At 42.6% G+C, this 27,500-nt stretch overlaps 1 protein-coding gene across 1 annotated transcript in view; it reads right to left on the reverse strand.

Moving 5' to 3' along the window:
* The window catches only part of fbxl17 (F-box and leucine-rich repeat protein 17), a 233,013-nt gene that overhangs the window by 110,102 nt on the left and 95,411 nt on the right, over window positions 1-27,500 (reverse strand). The window contains exon 7 of the mRNA XM_079636568.1: window positions 23,877-24,007. Within this exon, the coding sequence (XP_079492694.1) occupies window positions 23,877-24,007 (131 nt within the window). The remainder of the gene's footprint in view (window positions 1-23,876; window positions 24,008-27,500) is intronic.

Genomic DNA, 27,500 nt, shown 5'->3' on the forward strand with positions numbered 1-27,500 from the left:
GATGAGCAGAAGAGACTTCTTTATAAAACATTAAAAATAGTAATGTGTCTAAACTGGAGTGTGTGTGTGTGAGTGTGTGTGTGTGTGTGTGTGTGTGTGTGTGTGTGTGTGTGTGTGTGTGTGTGTGTGTGTGTGTGTGTGTGTGTGTGTGTGTGTGTGTGTGTGTGTGTGTGTGTGTGTGTGTGAGAGAGTGAGTGAGTGTGTGTGTGTGTCCTGTGTGTGTCGTGTGTGGTGTGTGTCCTGTGTGTGTGTGTGTGTGTGTGTGTGTGTGTGTCCTGTGTGTGTGTGTGTGTGTGTGTGTGTGTGTGTGTGTGTGTGTGTGTGTGTGTGTGTGTGTGTGTGTGTGTGTGTGTGTGTGTGTGTGTGTAGGTATGTTATTTATTTATTTATTTTATACTTTATTGATTTGTAATTTAATTATATTTTTATGCAATTTAATTTAGTTAGTTTTACTTCGTTGTTATCGTGACATTGAATATATATTTGAGAATGGGTATGGACTACAGTTATGAATCTTGTGTTCATTTATAAAATAAATAAAACGCCCTCTCATTGCACTCTCTCATTGGCGATGAGTGGCATTACATTGATGGCCAGTTCTTCACAAAGAGTCTCAAATCTGACAGAAAGTGGATGAGAAAGACTGAGCGATGAGTAATTAATCTGAACACGAACCCCTTCAATCAGATCTTGACCCGTTTTAAAAGAGCCTCAAACGCTGGAAAGTGTCTTTGGTGTGTCACACGGCCGACAGAAGCGAAGCCTTTAGATGAATAATAAAGCGCTGGAGACGACACACACTTGACCTTTATGACATTACACAACAGCTCCAATAACGACACACTCTTTTCACATATACAGAGTCTGTCAGCCCGACCGCTCCATTAAAGGGATAGTTCACCCAAAAATGAAAATTAGCCCATGATTTACTCGCCCCGGAGCCATCCTAGTGTATACGACATTCTTCTGTCAGACGAACACAATCAGAGTTATATTAATAAATGTTCTGGCTCTTCCAAGCTTTATAATGGCAGTGAATGACTGTTTCTGTTTTGAAGTCCATAAAAGTGCATCTATCAATCATAAAAGTGCATCTGTCCATCATAAAAGTGCATCTATCAATCATAAAAGTGCATCTATTAATCATAGAAGTGCATCTATCAATCATAAAAGTGCATCTATCCATCATAAAAGTGCATCTATCCATCATAAAAGTGTATATGTCCATAATAAAAGTGCATCTATCCATCATAAAAGTGTATATGTCCATAATAAAAGTGCATCTATCAATCATAGAAGTGCATCTATCAATCATAAAAGTGCATCTATCAATCATAGAAGTGCATCTATCAATCATAAAAGTGCATCTATCAATCATAAAAGTGCATCTATCCATAATAAAAGTGCATCTATACATCATAAAAGTGCATCTATCATTCATAAAAGTGCATCTATTCGTCATAAAAGTGCATCTGTCCATCATAAAAGTGCATCTGTCCATCATAAAAGTGCATCTTTCCATCATAAAAGTGCATCTATCCATGATTAAATAATTTGTTCATTGATTCATTTAGTTATTATTTAATAAACAAACAAATAAACAAATGACTCGTTTAAAAAAAACATTATAAAATAATTGATTCGTGCAATAAATAAATATTTACCAAAAAAAAAAACTCTGGGGAAGCACAATAAATGATCTTAGCTCAAAGGTGTTTGACTGACAAAGATTATGATCAGCACAAACACACTGGGGGGAAAGTTTTAAAGCTGCTTTTCTGATGTTATGAAGTAACAAGATCGTAAAATAAACACACATCATACATCACGAGGAGAGCGCCGACACACACATCACACGTTCCACATGTCAAATCACCGGACATCGAGTAAACCGTGAACACAGCCAGAACCTGAGCTTGGAGAACAACACGCCAGACGCTTTAGACGTCAAACACTCCCGGTGTACATCAACGTCATATTTCTGTTCTCCTTCTACATGAAATATATCCTGCGTTTAAAGTAAAAACACTTATTGTGCTGTGGAGAGTCATGCATCCAATCCAAACCGTTTAAGATCCAGAGCAGGGAATTATGGGACCGTCGGATAATAGAAGTGTGTGTGTAAGCCAAACACAGCAGATTCTGTCAGTGTGTGTGTGTGTGTGTGTGTGTGTGTGTGTGTGTGTATAAAGGCCGATCTCCAGCCCGTGAGCGAGAGTTCAGCGAGTTTAAACTAATGCTGGCAGACGAGAGCTCGAGGAACTAACTCAAGACCTTTACTCGCTGCGCTTCTCTCTCTGTGATCCACACGCTTTTTCGATTTCCGAAACATCAGTTAAAGGTGCAATATGTACGATTTTTGTAATAAAATATCGAAAAATCACTTGCACAGTGTGATATATTTCCTGCAGTTGTGTACTTACAATATCCCAAAAGATTTTTAATTTCAGAGAAATTCACAATTTTAAATAATGGCTCGTCCCTTGTAACGTGTCGCCTGTCAATGACGTAATATCCGCGTTATCCCTGGTTTCCACTCGTACTGCCGGAGTAACCATGGCGACATACGTGGACAATGGTGTTACGTCTAACGGCGCTCACGCTGTTGTTGTTTCGTTCAAAACATTATGGACCATGGCAAGCAGACTTTGGGACAAAAGGAGAACTAAACCGAGGATCAATATCAGCGTGGCGTTTTCAAGACGCCAAGAGCTAGCGTCCGCGACTAACTTCCACTCGACAGAGACGCCGAGAGCTAGTGTCCGCGACTAACTTCCACTCGACAGAGACGCCGAGAGCTAGCGTCCGCGACTAACTTCCACTCGACAGAGACGCTGAGAGCTAGCGTCCGCGACTAACTTCCACTCGACAGAGACGCCGAGAGCTAGCGTCCGCAACTAACTTCCACTCGACAGAGACGCCGAGAGCTAGCGTCCGCGACTAACTTCCACTCGACAGAGACGCCGAGAGCTAGCGTCTGCGACTAACTTCCACTCGACAGAGATGCTGAGAGCTAGCGTCCGCGACTAACTTCCACTCGACAGAGACGCCGAGAGCTAGCGTCCACGACTAACTTCCACTCGACAGAGACGCCGAGAGCTAGCGTCCGCAACTAACTTCCACTCGACAGAGACGCCGAGAGCTAGCGTCCGCGACTAACTTCCACTCGACGGAGACGCCGAGAGCTAGCGTCCGCGACTAACTTCCACTCGACAGAGACACCGAGAGCTAGCGTCCGCTACTAACTTCCACTCGACAGAGACGCCGAGAGCTAGCGTCCGCGACTAACTTCCACTCGACAGAGACGCCGAGAGCTAGCGTCCGCGACTAACTTCCACTCGACAGAGACACCGAGAGCTAGCGTCCGCTACTAACTTCCACTCGACAGAGACGCCGAGAGCTAGCGTCCGCGACTAACTTCCACTCGACGGAGACGCCGAGAGCTAGCGTCCGCGACTAACTTCCACTCGACAGAGACACCGAGAGCTAGCGTCCGCTACTAACTTCCACTCGACAGAGACGCCGAGAGCTAGCGTCCGCAACTAACTTCCACTCGACAGAGACGCCGAGAGCTAGCGTCCGCGACTAACTTCCACTCGACAGAGACGCCGAGAGCTAGCGTCCGCAACTAACTTCCACTCGACGGAGACGCCGAGAGCTAGCGTCCGCGACTAACTTCCACTCGACAGAGACGCCGAGAGCTAGCGTCCGCGACTAACTTCCACTCGACAGAGACGCCGAGAGCTAGCGTCCGCGACTAACTTCCACTCGACAGAGACGCTGAGAGCTAGCGTCCGCGACTAACTTCCACTCGACAGAGACGCCGAGAGCTAGCATCCGCAACTAACTTCCACTCGACAGAGACGCCGAGAGCTAGCGTCCGCAACTAACTTCCACTCGACAGAGACGCCGAGAGCTAGCGTCCGCGACTAACTTCCACTCGACAGAGACGCCGAGAGCTAGCGTCCGCGACTAACTTCCACTCGACAGAGACGCCGAGAGCTAGCGTCCGCGACTAACTTCCACTCGACGGAGACGCCGAGAGCTAGCGTCCGCGACTAACTTCCACTCGACAGAGACGCCGAGAGCTAGCGTCCGCGACTAACTTCCACTCGACAGAGACGCTGAGAGCTAGCGTCCGCGACTAACTTCCACTCGACAGAGACGCCGAGAGCTAGCGTCCGCAACTAACTTCCACTCGACAGAGACGCCGAGAGCTAGCGTCCGCAACTAACTTCCACTCGACAGAGACGCCGAGAGCTAGCGTCCGCAACTAACTTCCACTCGACAGAGACGCCGAGAGCTAGCGTCCGCGACTAACTTCCACTCGACAGAGACGCCGAGAGCTAGCGTCCGCGACTAACTTCCACTCGACAGAGAAACCGAGAGCTAGCGTCCGCGACTAACTTCCACTCGACAGAGACGCCGAGAGCTAGCGTCCGCGACTAACTTCCACTCGACAGAGACGCTGAGAGCTAGCGTCCGCGACTAACTTCCACTCGACAGAGACGCCGAGAGCTAGCGTCCGCAACTAACTTCCACTCGACAGAGACGCCGAGAGCTAGCGTCCGCGACTAACTTCCACTCGACAGAGACGCCGAGAGCTAGCGTCCGCGACTAACTTCCACTCGACAGAGACGCTGAGAGCTAGCGTCCGCGACTAACTTCCACTCGACAGAGACGCTGAGAGCTAGCGTCCGCGACTAACTTCCACTCGACAGAGACGCTGAGAGCTAGCGTCCGCGACTAACTTCCACTCGACAGAGACGCCGAGAGCTAGCGTCCGCGACTAACTTCCACTCGACAGAGACGCCGAGAGCTAGCGTCCGCGACTAACTTCCACTCGACAGAGACGCCGAGAGCTAGCGTCCGCGACTAACTTCCACTCGACAGAGACGCCGAGAGCTAGCGTCTGCGACTAACTTCCACTCGACAGAGACGCCGAGAGCTAGCGTCCGCGGCTAACTTCCACTCCACAGAGACGCCGAGAGCTAGCGTCCGCGACTAACTTCCACTCGACAGAGACGCCGAGAGCTAGCGTCCGCGACTAACTTCCACTCGACAGAGACGCCGAGAGCTAGCGTCCGCGACTAACTTCCACTCGACAGAGACGCCGAGAGCTAGCGTCCGCGACTAACTTCAAACAAAATTACATATTGTAGCTTTAAATGAAAGAGTTCGGAAAAAAACACACCAAATAATTGAGAACTGAAGAATCGTCTCTTTGTGAATGAGTTTGAACTGATCGAATTTTAATGAGATAGAGGAATTTACTAAATTATCATTCAAAGATTATGCTGCTTTCTTCTACTCTGATTCACAAAAGTTAATTTATGAAATATGATGAAATATAGAAATGATATACCAATTCATTTACAGATGAAACTGGAAAAATTAGAATATGGTGCAAAAGTACATTTATTTCAGTGATTCAACTTAAAAGGTGAAACTAATATATTATATAGACTCATTACATGCAAAGTGAGATATTTCAAGCTTTTATTTGTTATAATTTTGATGATTATAGCATACAGCTTATTCATTTTTTTTCGCAATATTCTAATTTTGACTTTTGGTGTTTTCATAAGCTTGAAGAATGTGACATTTTGCAAGGAACAATAATAGATGAGTTAAAGTTTACAGTTAGTTATCTGAATAACGTTGAAATCTGAAGGAAGCTCTATCGCCCCCTAGAGTACGGAGGTTTGTTAGCATGAACAATGTGTTTCTGGCCTTAGATCTCATTCAAACCATTAAACTTCACAACCCTGTTAAGAGAAACTATCAGATTTTGACAAATACAGAACTGTTAATCAGCTCTAAAACTTTTCACCACAAATCTCAGGCGAGACGCCGCGCTTGAAACCGCAATGCCTTTAATTTACTTTTCTCTGACAAATTGGCTTCTCGGTCCCTCTGTGCTCAAGAACCCCAACAAATTCTCTTCATGTGAGATTCCCAGCGCGCCGCCGCATAGAAATAAGCCGTTTCTGGCTTTCCGGAGAGCAAAAGAGTTTTAATAAGCAATTAAAGCCTTCAATAGGAGCTCCTAATTAAAGGCATGTTAAACAAACAGTTATGAATACAGAGGAAATATTGACAATGGTAAAGGTGGCGCGAGCTCACGGGGGAAAACCTGAGCTTATTAGGAAGAGGGAAATTAATTTCACCTCGATCTGGAGAACTCCCTCCTGCGAGTGCGAGTGTATTTCAGGACGGTCATCAGAGAAAGAACAATCAGACGTGATCTTCCTCATGAAGAAACACACCATTTCAACCAGTTGAGCTTTAAAGAGTCAGTTCAGCCAGAGATGTAAACTCTGTCAGTATTGACTCTCCTCATGTTGTTCCCCGTCAGACTCTCCTTCATCTTCGGGACACAAATGAAGATATTAGTGATTAAATCTGAGAGTGTCTCACTCCTCCAGAGGCTTCTGTTGTGATTGAAACTTGCCGGCCCAGAAAGTTAGTAAAGACAATGTTTAAAATAGTCCGAGTGACGACAGCGGCTCAACCTTCAGTTTATCAAGCGACCAGAATACTTTTAGTGCGACTTTATTCAACTCTTGATGTTCTTCTGTGAGTTCCTCTGAGTGAGTTCACGAGTGTAACAGCGCAGCGCTTCTGGGGTGTACGTCAGAACGGAGGCTCACGATTGGCCGACGCTGGTCATGTGTGTGATGCTGTCATACCACTTATTACACAGCATTTCAACACATAAATAATTACGGAGTTAAGAAATACTGATTTTCAGATTAAACTGTTTTAAAATCGTACCTTTTTGTATCTCATAATCCAACAGTGTACAAAACGAGTCACAAAATGGCCGCCGCTGCGTTTGTATGAAACGAGAGAGAGAGAGAGAGAGTCCACGATACTGGATCGCATAATTAAATAACTGCCAGTGATGCGCGGGTTGATCCAAAACGGTTACGAGTCATCCAAAAATATTTGTTATGATATTCGGGTCGCGGTCGGTCGGGTCGTTTGAAATAAAGATGCCAATTAAACCTTTGTAATTTATATAGTACTAGACACAATTTTCTATGAAATACATCGGCCTACACTTTATTGTCTGAATAACTGGCGCGAGGATGACGCACAAGCTCAGTCTGCAGGCAGAGATGACAGCGGGAAATCCTTATTTACCTTTTGAATGTTGAGCGTTATTAACTTTTGAATAAAAGCTGACGCGGGACAAAATGGCCGATTTCCCAACGCGTTGAACTGAGCAATGGCATTGTGCCATTTTAATAGGCTACTTTTAAACGCATAGCTCAGTAATGTCAGTTTATGTATTCTCTGAAAAAGACTCTGGTCAAGTCGGGGGAGAGATTAGACTGGATAAACACACGCAGCATCTTAATTGTTAAGAAAATGAAACTAAATAAATGAATAAATCAAGCCTTTATTACATAACACTGGCGATATCATACAGCATTCAGAAAAAGAACAGTTTGCGCTCCTAAGGGCTTTCACACTTTTTTTTTCTCGGGTACAATATTTTCTTCTTTTTTTTTGCGGTCCGAGTTGCGGGCGGGTTAGTTGAAACATCGGTCGGGTGCGGGTTGTTTATACATTGACCCACGCATCACTGATAACTGTACACAAAATATTGATTCGACTGAGTTTTAATATTGTATTAGCTCACCAAAGGCAAAATTTCCACGAGGAAAACACGTTCCTAGCGAGCGTATAGCGCTGATGACTTCAGTGACACGGATGAGCCTGTGTTTCTGTTTTCTGTCGTTATAGAGCATCACAGTCCCGCCCACAGCCGGTGCCGGAAGTAAAAATTCAATACAATTTCTCCATAGACATTTGGGGTATAAGCCATAAAAACGTAACCATACATGGTAGACTTAAAACCAGCTACGGCTGTACTAAGCGATTGTATATGCTCATATAAACGCCAAAAGTTCATGGGGCACTAACCTTGATTTGAGATAAATGCCTTTTATTCGCGATGTCTTGGATAAGTACTTCATTACCCACAATCCTAAACAATCCCACAATCCCACAGTGATGCATCTGATTGGTGGATGTCGTGTAAACCCCGCGAAGGTCAGAGCGTTGCCATGGAAGCAGGATTCTAACAGTAGAGACCAGAGCCCGTCTACATTCTCTGGTAGAGACTGAACGGACTGTTTTCTTTAGCGGAAGCCATATAAATCGTTTTTAAATCAATACATTCCTTTTTAAATTAATATTTTGTGTCAAATTATTTATTTATTTGGTAGGTAGCCATGTAATAAGCGGGATAATGTATAGCGAGTTGGTTGTTAACGCGAATACAACTCCCTTCAGGCTTCGCTTCGGGCTCATAATCAGCCTTTCGCGAGTTGTATTCGCTATAACAACCTTTACATTATCCCTTACTTATCGTTCACTTTAGATAGGCTACTGTAGCCTTCATATGGTATGAGTCATATCAAGCATTTTATGATGCCACTGTCAAAACAATATTAAGCCTAGGCATACCTCTTCATGCATTTAACGTTACTGAACATTTGTGTAATAATTCATGGCAAGTTAATAAACTGAACATGACGGTCCAAGAGCAGACCATGCAGCGGTCCATGCATCAGACCGGTGGCGCTGTGCACTTTCTGGTTTGCTGACCATCACTTTTTAATTTTCACTTGTTGTGGATATTAAGAAATGGATGAACTATAACCCAATTAAGGATGAACTATAACATCATGAAAATGAGCATGGACCTCAACCTGTCCTGTCAGCAGAGTGTCCTGTGTCATAAAGGGCTTAGGGCTTTGAAATAAACACACAAACTAACGTTACACACTGACTATGACTGAGCTGCACCATGTTGCTAACGCTATCGTTAACCGCTTTCACACACGCACACAATATATTATTATTTTTATTTACACGATTATTACTGAAATAACTGCTATTAACTACACATTTACTATATAAAATTCACTCAAAAGGCTCTTTCGCGGTTGGCTTCAGTCGACTTCAGTGAGGCGCGGTGGTTTATGGGATGAGTAGTTCCTTCGCTCGGAAATGAAAATATGTACACAGTCTTGTACCTTTGCCTTTTTTTGGATTTTCTCTTCGTTTTTTTACTCGAAATGATATGTTGTATGCTTATGAGTTCAGCCATAGCTGGTTATCCTCAGACATGCTCTAAAACTCTTTAGATACGGATTTTTCCAAAAGTCAATGGGAGAAATGAATGGGAAATTTACTTCCGGCACCAGAGCTCTCTCGGGCTGTGGGCGGGACTGTGATGCTCTATATGGGAACAATATACGATTGACCAATCAGAATCAAGTATTCCACAGAGCCGTGTAATAATTAAAGTGCTCCTGTGAGCTAAATGCTGCTAAAGACGTTTCGTTATGGAATGCGCGTTCGCTGAACTCAAACACACACACACACACACACACACACACACACACACACACACACACAGAGATTTATATCAGACAGGAGGCTGTTATATTAGATATAACGGGTCTCATGCTCGGGGTAAAAAGGTTTTTTGATATCGTGAATCATTTCTGATATTGAATGCAGACGCATTTCAGAAAGTGTCCTAACGAAGAAATGAAATATGCACGAGGCGCTGCCAAATTACACAAGCGTTTGACATTATAACGGCACTCGGGCGTGTTTGATTAATGTGCGGCTGTGTATCATAACCAGATCCATGTGTTGTGATAAATACCAAAACATGCATATGAAACCTCCCAGAATTCGCAGCTTTCTTATCGAGAATCTGCGGATTATTTATCACTGAGCCATTGATGTGTTGGGGTTCTTGGCTCACATTCCCGGGAAATTAATCTCACTCCATATTTCAGGAGCGTATTTACCGTTCAGGGCGGCTGCACACGTTTTAAAGTCAAATTTAAGGCTTTTTGAGACCTGAAGAAAAAAAAAGTAATACTCTACATTAGGGGTGTGTGCAATATTGACACTTAAAATATTATATCTCGATATTTTCGATAAGTTTAGTTGATAGAAGTGTGTTTTTGTGCTGGTTTTAGGCCTGTTGTGGACAGCTGACTCACAAAGATATTCATATTATTCATATTATATGCGTTGGTCAGTTCACAGCAGTGACAGAAATCAACATTTTTATTAAGGGACAATATTTGCCATCTTTATTGCCATCTTTATTGCCATCCAAGTTATTTCCAGGGGCATTTTTACCTATATAAGCACATTTTTCCTAAACTTTATGCCAAATTCTAACATTCAAATTAAATTATATTAGAATAATAACAGAATAAGGATGTTATTCATCAAATTAAAACATTATCAACAAAATCCATCTTTGCAGTGACAAGTGGCATTAATATATTTACACAACATTTACAATTGCATAAATAATGCCATGAGATTTTTTTTTAATTCAATATTTAAATATGATGAAATATAATGAGTTAGTTAACTTACAGTTGAACTGACATTAACTGACAGACGTAATATATGCTGTCGTAAATGACGCGAATTGTCACGTGAAAAAGCGAATCCACAAAGATAAAGCATTTAGAGGTCTAAGTCAAAGTGTCATACAATATTTAAGACCTCTCATAAGTAAAAGGCGAGACACTACAGATGAATAAGGTAAAAATAATAACTAGCAGTTATCATAATGAAATTTCCCCAGTTGATTATCTACATTAAGATGAGAAAAAAATGTATTACAAGTTTTCTGTAATCTAATATTTAAATATGCAAATTAGTCAATATCTAATTAAATATGCGCTAATTTGCATATATTTAAAAAAAACTTAATCTGAGTATTGGATAAAGCCAGGTTAAAACTATTGTTTTCATTGTGTAGATGGGGAAAAAATGACAGAGGGATTTATGGATATCTACTTTTGTTATCCTGTTAATCAGAATATACCGTCAATAGCCTTAAAAAAATATTTTCGCCATGTTTCTTGGAATAAATTGTTCTATAAATCAGGCTAGGAATAATACATTTACAAATCCCTCAGTAAATGTCTTCATGATATAACTAGGCACAAGACTGGAAGGTTTGGTGTATATCGGTGCGACTGAAGTGGAGATTTCAGACTTGGAGAATGAGAGAAAAGTCATTTTGAGAAAACGGGCTTTGAAGATTTATCATCAGCCAATGAGATTGTTGAGACAGCTCATTCAGCCCTTTTACTTTCACGATTGGTTGCTGATAAAAAGGAAATGACCATATTTGGATCTGACAGCGTTGTACAGGAGAGAGAGAGCTTTCCAGCGGTGTGTGTGATGACGGTGCAGACAGAGATCGCGGATCATGATGATTTATAACGCCAACTTTTGTTGTATTTCGGAGAAATCTACAGACGCAAACAGACAAAGTTAGTAAAATAAAGACTAAATGTGTATTTCTGACGTTTTTTTCACCACAAGTCTGAAAGAAGATGTTATTGAAGCACATCAACTTCTTGAACGGGATCGATAAACTCAGCCATGTTTTCTCATTTGTGTTCGCAAAACTCATTTAAGGTAAATTTTTTACTAACCTTAAGCTATACTTAGGAAAATTACAGGGTTAAGGAGGTTTATGCAACACTTAACGATTTAGGGAAAGTTTAAGGGAAACTTAAGGGCGTTCTTAAAGGGGGGGTATAATGTCCTTTCATGTAAAATAAGTCTCTGATGTCCCCAGAGTGTGTGTGTGAAGTTTTAGCTCAAAATACCCCACAGATATTTTTATATAGCATGTTAAAATTGTCACTTTTTGAGGGTGAGTAAAAACACACCATTTTGTGTCTGTCCCTTTAAATGCAAATGAGCTGCTGCTCCCGGCACAGGGGGCGGAGCTTCAAGAGCTCGAGTCCTGAAAGTTTCAAAAACATTCAGCCTTTTATGTTCAATCCGGAGTCAGACAATGATGGAGAGACTCAAGAAGAAGAGACACATGTAGAAGAACAGGACATTTCTGAATGGTTAGTTGATGAATTTATGTAGATTATGTGTAGTTATCTTCTAGTCATTGATTAGCATATTCTGTCATGATAATCTATAAATCGTGTTCTGGGGGCGGGGTTTATGTAAATTTAGGGTTGGTGATGTCACTAACTTGTGTAGTTCCTACCAGCCGTTTGTTGTAGTTCTTAAAAAGTGATTTCTTTAAAAGCAAATATCTCCCTTTGCTCTGAACTTTGAGCGTTGTAACTTTGCAGATGTTGTTTATGATCAAACACAACATTACACACTAACTACAGCTAGAAAAGTGGAATCAGAATCAAACACCCCTTTAAGGGAAAATATCCGGGCACTGGATGCTATAAGAGAAAGAAAGAGCTGCAGTAATGAAGGACAAACCCAGCGTTACGCTCAAGGACGTCTCCGTGTGTGACTGTAATAAGTCTTGCCGTGTCGGGCCAGCGGGAGCGACGCTTAGGAGCTGCTTTACGTTATTGCATTAGATATTTGCTCAGCAGAGCCTCTCATTCAGAGCGACTCCAACGGCTTTTACGCACAACCCGTTTATACAGCTGGAGCGAGAACCGGATAAGTGCCGATCTCCGGGGCTTTTTCCTCCACCGGGATCATCGGACGGATCAAGTGGGCCTGAAGCGAGTCCTGGAAAACACACTTTCCGAAAGCGAACCGGCGTAATTCATTTAGTTGTGGTGCAAATGAAAACATCAGCGAGAGGAATGATACGGCTAATCCAGCAGAGAGAGGTCATTCTCACACACACACACACACACACACACACACACACACACGGCGGTCCTGCTACACTGAACGCTGTGAAACTGCTGGAGAAGATCGGAAGCTCAAGACAACATGTGACGCGCACAGTTATTCAGAACACTGGAGATGTTAATGAATCAGGAATGAGTCGTGTTTATTGGTCAGTTCTGAAGCTTAAAATGTTACAATGTTGCAGATTCTTCATTACTTTGTTTGATTTAACAAGACATTATTTTAAATTACATTTAATTGTATCCCTTAAACTCATCTTTGATCACCAAAATTATATATTTAAATAGTTTACTTGAAAAAAAAAATTATTCATGCCTTAAAATATCTTGAATGTAACTCGACACCCTTGCCTCATTTAGTATGCGTGGTGCTATGAATATACAAATGAGCCCCGCCTCCATTTGTTGATCTTATTGTTTACAAGGTAGTAAGATACTCAGCAATCACACACACACACTCATTCTCACGGCTCGTACAGGGAGAATAACGTGAAGCGTAATGCTGGAATTTAATAAAACTACTGCAATTATATATATATATAATTCTGTAATCTGTATAATTGTTGATAATCTGTTTTGTTTCTCCACTAAATTAAAAACACCATGTTTTTTAGGTGATGGTAATTTGAAGATATTTTTTTCCTCTGCAGCAGTTTGTGTGTGTGTGTGTGTGTGTGTGTGTGTGTGTGTGTGTGTGCACACATATACACACTTTTAAAATAAAACTATTATGAATGTTTTTCTATATTATTCTATATTTTTTCTATATATTTTTAAATAAAATTAATTAATTCTTTTTTGGATCAATAAAAGTTATATAAAAGTTAAAAGATATTGTGGCAATAAAAAATAGAATTTTGCAATTGTAAAATCTATTGTATTATAGTAAATCCTGATGACATATGATTTAAAACAATATTTACAATTATATGTGTGTGTGTGTGTGTGTGTGTGTGTGTGTGTGTGTGTGTGTGTGTGTGTGTGTGTGTGTGTGTGTGTGTACAGTGATTTTTTTTTTCACTCAATCCACCTCAGAAATGATTTTCCTTCAGCTAACATGATCATGAGTTCAATAAATATGGTAATTTTAAGCTCACGTTGACTTTAGACATCAACAAAAACACAAAAACTTTTCCAAAAACGTCATAACGTGTCGTTCCTGAAGCGCATGTTTGACCCAGGACTCGTTAAGAGGCCGTAAAAAAGTCAAATCAGTGTAAATTACAGCACGTTTTCTTCCAGCACGACCTCTGACCTCCAGAACCTCCGCGACCCGCAAAACCCACCGGGAAACACTGCAAAGAAATCCATCAGTGTTTCATAAAGGGTCAAATCTCTTCTGGAAGAATCATAATGTGATATTGGCCAACCACATCTCCAATAAATCCAGAAATCATAAAAGAAGAGGAACAGCAGCGTTCAGACGATTGTATCTGGGGCAGATTGTAAATTCAATATTGTGTTAACGCTCAGAACGAGCCTGAGGAGGCTGTAAATCCATACGCTAGACCAGGAATATAAACATAAGGAGGAATTTCCTCACGTTCTCCAGTCTCACACGCTTATTAAACAAGAACAAAAGCCCATGAAATAACATTTGTCCAGGTTATTCATCATCACACGTGTGATTTATGTGCAGGAGGCTCATCTACGGGCGTCTAGGTCACATGATTTACATCTGACATGAGAACAATATGCCCAGATTCTCTCATAACCACCGTTCATGCTGAAACATGATGAATATGGATGATTCCAGCGGTCCTCGACCTTCTGAACGGCAAGCCGCACATTATACACACACATATTCAAACTTTGTTCTCAGTCAAAACCTTTTCAAAGGTTATTACAGTTACATAAAGCCAAAAAAATATCATTTTTTGTTGCGTTAACTGAAATTAAATATTGGAAAATGGTCAACATTCTCATTTAGCTTAACTTGATGCACTACAATAAAATAACTGACAAATTTTTTAAAATAAAAACTATATTGACATATTAAAAATAACAAATAAAAATGACAAAAACACATTTATAATTAAATTTTAATTTAACTTAATTTAAAAAAATACTTATCAAATCTAAATATGTCTAAATAAATATAAATATGGAAAACATAAGAACTAAACTAAATAATTAACTAAAATAATTATAAATAGTTAAATTTTTAGCTGACTTTGCTTAACTTAAGGTTGTTCTCAGTCAAAACCTTTTCAAAGGTTATTACAGTTACATAAAACCATAAAAATAACATATTAAAATAATAATTTTTGTAACGTTAACTGAAATTAAATATTAAAAAATGGTCAACATTCTCATTTAGCTTAACTTGATGCACTAAAATAAAGTAACTGATATAAAAAATAATAAAAACTATATTGACATATTAAAAATAACAAATGAAAATGACAAAAACACATTTATAATTTAATTTTCATTTAACTTAATTTAACAGAATTACTTATTAAATCTAAATATGTCTAAATAAATATAAATATGGAAAACATAAGAACAACTAAACTAAATAATTAAGTAAAATAAAGCTGACTTTGCTTAACTTAAAGGAACACTTCACCTCTGGAAAGATGAATGTGTATTTAAAATGGGTAATTTATGTAGAAGAAATGTGAAATTATTTTTGAATTTGGAGCCTTCTAGACTGAGAAAAGCCAGAAAATGTATTTTTGGCTTATGGGGATGAAAGACAACAACTCCCAGAATGCACTTGCTTCGCTGCCCTAGGAGGCCACGCCTACCGGTAAGAGATCGCAGTAAACAACAAGGCTATGCTACTAGTGAGTCTCCGTGAGTCTGCCCAGTATTTTGATGTCGCCCAAAATGTCCAGGATTCGGCTTTTGCGTTCTTCAGTCGCCATTCCTCATGTTTACTGTGACGAGCAGGAACGAGACTGACGGCCGCGGAGAACGACGCGAGGCCGGTGGCGTGATTACTGATGAGCGGCGCCGGCGCCTGTGAGACGCATCGGTCTCGTATCTCTCACGGAGGAGCGGGAATTTTCCTAGCAATGTTAAAATGCACATCAAACGATCACTTGTTTAGCGTTCATGTAAACACTACATTCAGATTCACCGATCGGAATGAATTCAGTTAGATTGAAACAAAAGGTGTGCATGTAAACTATGAATGCGACTGCAGAAAGCAAAAGCCGAATCCCGGACATTTTGGACGATCTCGACGGCCGGACATGTCCGGGAAAAAGAGGATGGTCACCGCTACTACCCAGCTTTCTCCACAGAATAAGAAACTGTTAGCTTAGCTTCCAAATAAAGAATGGCTGACACTATATGTACATTCTGTGAGTGAGATCCCTCTATGGGCGGGTTGAAAACATGCGGAACAGCGCCTTCTACTGGATAAATGATGAGCTAGTGTTTGTAGTCTTACCCTTATTCAAAGAAATTTGACTTCCTGCTTTTTATGACGCAAAATGACGATTTTTGCGTCATAAAAAGCAGGAAGTGGAACACTTAAATCCTTATTTCTCCCATCTCAGGGGAAAATAAGGGAATAAACCATGACCATTCGAAAATGTGACTGGGTTTCTAAAGATACAAAGTCTAATGCAAATGGGTGAAGTGTTCCTTTAACGTTGTTCTCAGTCAAAACCTTTTCAAAAGTTATTACAGTTTAAGTAAGTTATTATTAAGTTATTAATTAAATAGTCACCATTCTCATTTAGCTTAACTTGACAGTAACTGAAATAAAAAATGAATACAAACTATATTGACATTCAAAATAACAAATAAAAATTACAATTCGTCCCCTTGGAATTATAAGGTTCTATCTGACATTTTTGTCAAAATTGAGTTATATATTATTCTGTGACAACTTATTTACATTATGTGATGTTGTTTTTTAAGTTGTGTACATTTTGGAACTTTTTATTTAGAAAAAAAACAATGAATTACTTGAGTTTGTGAACGGCTGCATGTGGATTAATGAGAAACATTTTTAAATAATACTCGCAAACATAATAAAATATTATAGATATTGGCATAACTAGAAAAAGGTATACCGGTATTCGTTATAAAAATCCCCTCGTCGCTCGCGCGCAAACACACTCGGTCTCTCTCGCACACTGTCGCTCGCGCGCAAACACACTCGGTCTCTCTCGCACACTGTCGCTCGCGCGCAAACACACTCGGTCTCTCTCGCACACTGTCGCTCGCGCGCAAACACACTCGGTCTCTCTCGCACACTGTCGCTCGGGCGCAAACACACTCGGTCTCTCTCGCACACTGTCGCTCGGGCGCAAACACACTCGGTCTCTCTCGCACACTGTCGCTCTCGCACAGACACACTCGCGCGCAGACACACTCGCGCGCAGACACACTATAGTGCGCTCTCGGACGCACTCGGCCTCTCTCGCGCGCAGACACACTCGGCCTCTCTCGCGCGCAGACACACTCGGCCTCTCTCGCGCGCAGACACACTCGGTCTCTCTCGCACACTGTCGCTCGCACACTGTCGCTCGCGCACAGACACACTCGCGCACAGACACACTCGCGCGCAGACACACTCGCGCGCAGACACACTATAGTGCGCTCTCGGACGCACTCGGCCTCTCTCGCGCGCAGACACACTCGGCCTCTCTCGCGCGCAGACACACTCGGTCTCTCTCGCGCGCAGACACACTCGGTCTCTCTCGCGCGCAGACACACTCGGTCTCTCTCGCGCGCAGACACACTCGGTCTCTCTCGCGCGCAGACACACTCGGTCTCTCTCGCGCGCAGACACACTCGGCCTCTCTCGCGCGCAGACACACTCGGCCTCTCTCGCGCGCAGACACACTCGGTCTCTCTCGCACACTGTCGCTCGCGCACAGACACACTCGCGCGCAGACACACTCGCGCGCAGACACACTCGCGCGCAGACACACTATAGTGCGCTCTCGGACGCACTCGGCCTCTCTCGCGCGCAGACACACTCGGCCTCTCTCGCGCGCAGACACACTCGGTCTCTCTCGCGCGCAGACACACTCGGTCTCTCTCGCGCGCAGACACACTCGGTCTCTCTCGCGCGCAGACACACTCGGTCTCTCTCGCGCGCAGACACACTCGGTCTCTCTCGCACACTGTCGCTCGCACACTGTCGCTCGCACACTGTCGCTCGCGCACAGACACACTCGCGCACAGACACACTCGCGCGCAGACACACTATAGTGCGCTCTCGGACGCACTCGGCCTCTCTCGCGCGCAGACACACTCGGTCTCTCTCGCGCGCAGACACACTCGGTCTCTCTCGCGCGCAGACACACTCGGTCTCTCTCGCGCGCAGACACACTCGGTCTCTCTCGCGCGCAGACACACTCGGTCTCTCTCGCGCGCAGACACACTCGGTCTCTCTCGCGCGCAGACACACTCGGTCTCTCTCGCGCGCAGACACACTCGGTCTCTCTCGCGCGCAGACACACTCGGTCTCTCTCGCGCGCAGACACACTCGGTCTCTCTCGCGCGCAGACACACTCGGTCTCTCTCGCGCGCAGACACACTCGGTCTCTCTCGCGCGCAGACACACTCGGTCTCTCTCGCGCGCAGACACACTCGGCCTCTCTCGCGCGCAGACACACTCGGCCTCTCTCGCGCGCAGACACACTCGGCCTCTCTCGCGCGCAGACACACTCGGTCTCTCTCGCGCGCAGACACACTCGGTCTCTCTCGCGCGCAAACACACTCGGTCTCTCTCGCACACTGTCGCTCGCGCACAGACACACTCGCGCGCAGACACACTCGCGCGCAGACACACTCGCGCGCAGACACACTCGCGCGCAGACACACTATAGTGCGCTCTCGGACGCACTCGGCCTCTCTCGCGCGCAGACACACTCGGCCTCTCTCGCGCGCAGACACACTCGGTCTCTCTCGCGCGCAGACACACTCGGTCTCTCTCGCGCGCAGACACACTCGGTCTCTCTCGCGCGCAGACACACTCGGTCTCTCTCGCGCGCAGACACACTCGGTCTCTCTCGCACACTGTCGCTCGCACACTGTCGCTCGCGCACAGACACACTCGCGCGCAGACACACTCGCGCGCAGACACACTATAGTGCGCTCTCGGACGCACTCGGCCTCTCTCGCGCGCAGACACACTCGGTCTCTCTCGCGCGCAGACACACTCGGTCTCTCTCGCGCGCAGACACACTCGGTCTCTCTCGCGCGCAGACACACTCGGTCTCTCTCGCGCACAGACACTCGGTCTCTCTCGCGCACAGACACACTCGGTCTCTCTCGCGCGCAGACACACTCGGTCTCTCTCGCGCACAGACACTCGGTCTCTCTCGCGCACAGACACTCGGTCTCTCTCGCGCACAGACACACTCGGTCTCTCTCGCGCGCAGACACACTCGGTCTCTCTCGCGCACAGACACTCGGTCTCTCTCGCGCGCAGACACACTCGGTCTCTCTCGCGCGCAGACACACTCGCGCACAGACACACTCGCGCACAGACACACTCGCGCACAGACACACTCGGTCTCTCTCGCGCGCAGACACACTCGGTCTCTCTCGTGCAGTGTGTGGCTCGCTCGCTCGCTGAGTTCGCTTCGCTCTTGTCCAGTCCGCTCCGCGCTCAACTAAAAATGTTTTATATACTCAAATATCTCCACGTCACGTAAGCAGACCAACGAATCGATAATGACATTCGTTGACAACGATTTGCATAATCGATAATTATCGATTTTATCGATTAGTTGTTGCAGCCCTAATCCAGATGTTGTTCACATGTACAGAGCTCCACACGTGTAAAAGCAGCTGGACGCTCCGCCAGGACTCACAGACGATTGAAGCCTTTAAACGCGTCTGATAAAGCGCAGAAAAAGCTGCTCGTGTTTAAAGCATGAAATCTCAGACTTACAGCCGCTCTCCCACCGCATCTCACTCACTCCGCTCTCCAACACACAGAAATATGGCTGAATAATCAGAAGCCAGGGAGACATGCGGCACAGGATCAAACGCCGCACGCATATGGAGAACAGATTTTAAAAATGGCCTCCTGTGATGTTGAGGCCAAACGGGCTTCAGAAACATGTGTGTGTGTGTGTCTGACCCGTCTATTAGTGAAATTAGCTAAATTGCTCTTTTCCATGTGATGTTGCTAGTCCAGCGAGGCTAATGGGGGCGTTTGGTGGCGGGTCACCCGAGCGTGATGCTCCACACCGCTGCGGTCACTCACTGCGGTCACTCACAGCGGCACGTGGAGGAACTGCGGGTCAGCTGTTCAGTGTCTTACCGTGAGACTGGAGAACAGAGACCAACCCGTTTCACAGCAATCATTCACAGACTGAGGAGAACACACTCATTATCCAGAGATGGAGAACGGTGAGCGACGACTGAAGATACTGTGAACATCCATCCATACATTTATACATCCATCCAAATTATAAATTGCCATTTTTATATTAAAATTAATTACTAAATAGAAACGGGTGTATATATATATATATATATATATAAATAAAAAATATAGATATTTCTCCATTAAATAAAAATGAACTGAAACTAATATTGCATTGCTGAAACACACAAGATATTAAATGTAAAATCTGAAAATTGTGCTAAAATAAAACCAAAATTTACGAAGTTAAACTACAGAAAGTGTTTATTACAGACGTCGATCATTGAGAATGTGAAAGATGACAAAGTGTGTGTGTGTATGTGCGAGTCTGTGAGCGTGATTGTGTGTGTGTGTGTGTGTGTGTGTGTGTGTGTGTGTGTGTGTGTGTGTGTGTGTGTGTGTGTGTGTGTGTGAGCGCGCGTGTGTATGAGTGTGTGTGTGTATGAGCGTGTGTGTATGAGCGTGTGTGTGTGTGTGTGTGTATGAGCGTGTGTGTGTGTGTATGAGCGTGTGTGTGTGTGTGTGTGTGTGTGTGTGAGCGTGTGTGTATGAAAGTGTGTGTATGAGCGTGTGTGTGTGTGTGTGTATGAGCGTGTATGAGCGTGTGTGTGTGTGTGTGTGTGTGTGTGTGTGTGTATGAGCGTGTGTGTGTGTGTGTGTGTGTGTGTGTGTGTGTGTATGAGCGTGTGTGTATGAGCGTGTGTGTATGAGCGTGTGTGTATGAGCGTGTGTGTATGAGCGTGTGTGTATGAGCGTGTGTGTGTGTATGAGCGTGTGTGTGAGCGTGTGTGTGAGCGTGTGTATGAGCGTGTGTGTATGAGCGTGTGTGTATGAGCGTGTGAGCTAGAGTGCGGATCGGGCCGAATTTTTATGTTCGAGCCCGACCCGAGACCGGCAGTTAAAATCCCATTTTTTTCTCATACTAATGACAATTGTACGTTTGTTTGTGTGGAAAGCCGCTTTTATTAAGCAACTGTAGGAAGGCAATCGGAAATGTCAACATGACAAGCGCATCAGCGCGCGGAGCAACAAGCGCTCTAACACCTGGCGCGCGCACATTATGCACGTGTTTCGTTGTCACGGCTACATAAACAAATAGAATAGAATATACTTTATTGTCCCCTAGGGGAAATTTGTCATGGACTCCAAAGTGCATAGTGCATAGAAGCAACTGCCATTACAGACAATAAACACACAAACAAAACTTAAAAGACAATAAATACAGAACACCAAGTTATTGCACACTTCTCAGGCCTATCTATTACAGATCGTATAATCTATTTAAAAATTTTGATTTAGAATTTTGATGGAGACTGGTACAAAGGAGTATTTAAAACGGTTCAATTTAGTTTTAGGGATTCTGTAGCCGTTTCTCAATGTCAAGGAAGGATCCTCGGAAGCCGGAATTTCGAGGATGCTACGTCATCGACATCCGTCGAAGGACTGTTCCAATGTCGAGGATCCTCAGAATTTCAACCAAGGGCGGAGTCCTTCGTTCGGAAAATATCCCATATACAGGAAAGTGTGCATATGTGTAGACTTCGCGCTCTTCGCGCTATCAAATCACCCACAATCCTATGCGCGCAGCTTTGCTATCTTGTTTAAAAAAAAAATACAAAATGTCGGATGTTAGCGGAGTCGGAGCAATAACGGGGCAATATGCTTTTAAATGCAAGTAGGCTATATTTACGTTACCATACATTTGTTATAACCGTCATATAAGTAAAGTTTAACGTTTAAATGCCAGTACAAATTACTACCGTATTGATATTACAAATTACGTTATGGCTAACATGTCATTTTAACAAATGTTAGCTTGTTTGCCGTCACCGGCATTTCACATATTTTACCATTGCATGTGTTTTAACAGAGCTAGAATGTTGCTATGGACGCAGTTCTGTTCACTCAGGCAATACAATCATTTTGAAATCAATAAAGTCCTTTTGAAATCAATATTTTGTCTCAAATTATTGATTTATTATTATTATTGATTTATTTTGTTAGGTAGGCAGACATGTAATAAGCGGGATAATGTATAGCGAGCCAGTTTTTACAGCGAATACAACCCTTTTAGGTTTATTCAAGACCCCTCCGCTTGGCGTTAGAGTTCGCGGGGTTTCACTGACGGACGCAACGTGCACTTGCTAGAATGTTCCATTTACGTGTTCTCTCGAATCCTAAAGAGGATCCTCGCCTAGCCTCTGAAGGAAATGACTTGGAAGGACGCGTCCTGCCAAGGAAGTATCCTTGACATTGAAAAACACCTCGTATCTTCTGCCGGAAGGCAAGAGCTCATATTCCGTATGGAGGATGTGAGACGGGTCCAACCATAGACATGTATAAAGGCTAGATGGCTCAAGGCGGAGTCAGCTGTGTCGTCAACTTGGCGGCCATCTTAGGTCAGGTGACTGCGCTGCTGCTGTGGACAGAAGGTGAGTGACAAATGCTCGTAACTTGCTGAATTCTTGACGGATTTACAAACGGTTTGGTTTATTACAAACCTTATTAACGTGGCTATGATTTGTGCTGATGCCGATGTTTAAATTGTAGCTTCACGTTTTGAATGTATGCAGTATGCAGTTAAACAGCCGCATCCCTGACGTTTATGACACACCAAGCCGTTTGAAAATCGGTTGAAAATTGAGCAAGATATAGTTATTTCAGCACTACATGCACAATAGACTTTAATGTTATAACTGGACGAGCGGACCTGTCCTAAGATGGCCGCCGTGTGACGTCGTCGGGTCCCATTGGCTCTCAGCGCCGGTAAGCCATCTAGCCTTTATACATGTCTATGGGTCCAACAATACTCTCCGCGCCTGCCTAAGTACAGACCGCTCGTAGATGGACTGAAGGGAGAGCTTTCCAGTCCTCCCCATCACCTTCATAGCAGTCTGTACCAGGCGCTGCAACTTTGACTTGGACTGTGTGGAGAGATTGCCGAACCACGCCGTCATTCCATACCTGATAATACTCTCCATCACTGCCTGATAAAATAAAAACATGATGCTCTGGCTGACACCAAACACTCTTAGTCTGCGTAAAAAATACAGTCTTTGCTGTAAACGAGAACATACATAATCTACATGGTCACTCCAGCTTAAGAGGTTGTCCAGGTGGATACCCAGATACCTGTGTGACGTGACCTGCTTGATCTCCTCCCTATGAATGGACAAGGGAGTATGATCCCCCACCGACCGAGGGTCGAACACCATCTCCTCAGATGGAGATGGTGTTCGCACACAGGAAGACAGGTTATGGTAATATTTTACATGTATTTTAATCACAAAAACGAACGTTTGCATCAAGTGAAAGCATCAGGCACATTGGCTACCTACATAATAAGCTTTTTTAAATTTAAAATGTTCAATGGCTTATCACGCTGATGTGACCGAGCCCGACCCGAACCCGAACATCATTTCTAAATATCTGTCCGAACCCGTCAGAGAGCGTGTGTATGAGCGTGTGTGTGTGTGTGTGTGTGTGTGTGTATGAGCGTGTGTATGAGCGTGTGTGTGTTTGTGTGTGAGAGAGCGTGTGTATGAGCGTGTGTGTGTGTGTTTGTGTGTGAGAGAGCGTGTGTATGAGCGTGTGTATGAGCGTGTGTGTGTGAGCGTGTGTATGAGCGTGTGTATGAGCGTGTGTATGAGCGTGTGTGTGTGTGTGTTTGTGTGTGAGAGAGCGTGTGTATGAGCGTGTGTATGAGCGTGTGTGTGTGTGTGTGTGTGTGTGTGTGTGTGTGAGCGTGTGTATGAGCGTGTGTATGAGCGTGCGTGTGTGCGTGTGTGTGTGTATGAGCGTGTGTGTGTGTGTGTGTTTATTTGCACCTGTCATTGATGGTCCAGTTGAGACAGAGGTTGAGGGACGTCAAGTTCCGGCACTTTCTCACGACCTCCATCACCGTCTCGTTGTTGAGCTCAGAGATGTGCCGCAGATCCAGACTGCTGAGGGACTGAAGCTGCACACACACACACACACACACACACACACACGGTCAGCACGTCCCTGCAGGTGCAGTAAATGGTGCACATTACTCACTGAATACTCCTCACTGGAATATAAACGTCCCATTATCCTCCGTGTGACTGTGTGTGACCTCTACAGGAGGAACACCAGCATCTGACATGCTCCTTATGGACTGATTAATTATGCTCATAATCATAATCACGATTATTTTGATCAGTATTGTAATTTTAACACGATTAGGAGTGGGTTATATGACCAAAATCTTATTTGTGCCTTTTTTCCCCTCAATGTATACGGTCTCAAGTATATTTCATTAGTAATTAGATTGCTATGATATCAGAATTATTTCACAATTTTTTCCAATTTTGATACCACAGTAAAAAACTGATAGTAATAATAACTGAAGACAAGTAAACAGTCAGTAGGCCTAAAGCAATCAAATCAAAGAACCAGATTACAAACAATAGGACAAAAACAATGATTCCTAAAGATTATTATTTAAAGCAACCAAAAGTCATTCAGTCTAGAGCATTTTTGTCATTATTTTTGATCAGCATTATTATAATATAAGGTTTATTAGGCTACTGTCACTTTAAGACCTAACGCACGTATCCAATACACTGATACACATCTAACATACTGATAAATATATATTTTTATTAATAAAATCAAGCACTTCCCGCCGGAGACTGCATTTCAAGAGTCAAGATACATGATTTGGACGTTGCGTTCAATACGTAATAAAATCGTTTTCTCTCGATCATCATGTTTTCATCAAAACTAAAATCCGATTAATCGCTCAGCCGTGGACTTGAGAACAAATTGAGACTAAATAGTACAATAAACTAAGGAATATCAAAATTCCACGTGATATGAAACCCTTATAAACACATGTCAATCATGCTTGCTGATTCAGGAAACATGTTTCACACACACACACACACACACACACACACACACACACATTATGTCGTGTATTCGGACTCGACAGCGAGCGCCTGTGTGCTCTTGACCTTAATGAAAGCAGCAATGTTCACTCGGCTCAACAAAACACTCCCTGCAGCGAATTACCCATGATTCCCTGCTCCGCTCCTGACCCGAAACCCCAGCTAGAGAAGTGGCGGCACAAAATAACGCAAAAGGTGATGCTTGAAGAATGTCACAGAGCGTGTTTATAACTGCACATATATTACACTCAGAGGTTATGATCCATCATATTTGCTCACACACACACTGTACAGAAATGGAGAGAGCTGGTTTAACACTATTCCAATAATGTGTCATATTTAATGCACAAATTTCTAAGATCTATAAATGATCAAAAAAATCACAATCTCATCGTCTGATTGACAGTTTAAACTCTTTTATTGAGTAAAAGTATTTTAGTATAATTGTAAAAACATCCATTTTTATAAAGTAAAGTCAAAATAATTTTGATATTGTCAGTAATATTTGATAATCCATCATCATTTTATAGAAAAATCACGAGTATCAAATATGATCATCAGGTTTATTTGTTCATCTGTCAATCATCATTGTATTGCATTGCATTATATGTTTTAAAACTACAGTTTTGATCATAAAACTAAGCATTTAAATATCAACTTATTAAGACATATTATTGGCAGATATTGATATTTATATGCATTTTATGTCAGTATCTAAAGATCTCACTGATTTACATTACAAGCATCACGCACACACGATGTGGTCGAGTCTCCATCTCTGGTCTCGATTGCACATGCAAGGAAGTTGTAATGTTTGTAAAATAAAAAGGCATCAAAACGTGAGAACTGGATATAAGCAGACGCACGAGACGTTGTTCCACACACACACACACACACACACACACACACACACACACACACACACACGTTAAACAACCTTTCCCTCCTCAATCACACAAAACACAGCAAACAAACAATGTGTCATATTTAATGCACAAATTTTTATGGTCTATATATGATCAAAACTATGCTATCGCACACAATCTGCGTCTGATTGATAGTTTAAACTCTTTTATTAAGTAAAAGTATTTTAGTGTAATTGTAAAAACATCCATTTTTATAAAGTAAAGTCAAAATAATTTTGATATTGTCAGTAATCTTTGATAATCCATCATCATTTTATATAAAAATCACTAGTATCAAATATGATTATCGGGTTTATTTGTTCATCTGTCAATCATCATTGCATTATATGTTTTAAAACTACAGCTTTGATCATAAAACTAAGCATTTAAATATCAACTTATTAAGACATATTATTGGCAAATATTGATATTTATATGCATTTTATGTCAGTATCTAAAGATCTCACTGATTTACATTACAAGCATCAGAATTTCATATAAATATCAGCATCTGCATAAATCAAATTGCATATTTTTCCCCATATCTCATTATATGGCCCATAATCATATCTCAACAAAAATCACATATGCACACTTTTTTTTTTTTTTTTTACTTTTCTATTATATTTTGTCTGAAAAGTTTCAATAAAAAATTCCATCCCCGATTATTCTAAATTTTATTTCATATTTCAAGCTTTACAGGGTTAAATTCTGTTTCATGCACACAAACACACAGGAAGTGCAAAATAGCTTCTGGTTTTAATATAAAGACACAAATATGCAGCGTTGCATGTATGCGCACACACGCACACACACACACACACACACACACGCACACACACAACAGTGGTCGAGTCTCCATCTCTGGTCTCGATTGCTCATGTACGGAAGCGGCTGCATTGTTTGTTAAATAAAAAGGCATCAAACCGTGAGAACTAGATATAAGCAGACGCACGAGACGCTTTTCCACACACACACACACACACACACACACGTTAAAAAACCTTTCCCTCCTCAATCACACAAAACACAGCAAACAAACCGCATTCAAGAACAAATCACCACTTTCATTCTGATTGCACAAAAACTGTTGCACAGAAAGTCTGTATTGTACCTCGCATAAATCCATCATTACCGTCTCAACACACACACACACTCGTTTAATCATAAACCCAAATAAAATATCAGTAAAGCAGCGTGATTATTTATTTTGGTAACACTTTATCTTACAGTCTCCTTGTTACACACGTGACCCTGGATCTGGAGCCGCACGGGTATATCTGTGGCAATAGCAACTATACATTGTATGGGTCAAAATTATCCATTTTTCTTTTATGCCAAAAATCATGAGGATATTAAGATCATGTTCCATGAAGATATTTAGTAAATGTCCTACCGTAAATATATAAAACATGTATTTTTGTGAGTGAATGCAGCACAATCGTGAACATAAATGCACAACTTTAAAGGAGATTTTCTCAATGTTTACATTTTTTTGCTCCTCAGATTCCAGATTTTCAATAGTTGTGTCTCGACCAAATATTGTCCTATCCTAACAAACCACACATCAATGGAGAGATTATTTATTCAGCTTTCAGATTATATATACATCTCAATGTCAAAAATGTACCCA

Source organism: Phoxinus phoxinus (genome assembly GCF_949152265.1).
Source record: "Phoxinus phoxinus genome assembly, chromosome: 15".
Classification (NCBI taxonomy): Eukaryota; Metazoa; Chordata; class Actinopteri; order Cypriniformes; family Leuciscidae; genus Phoxinus; species Phoxinus phoxinus.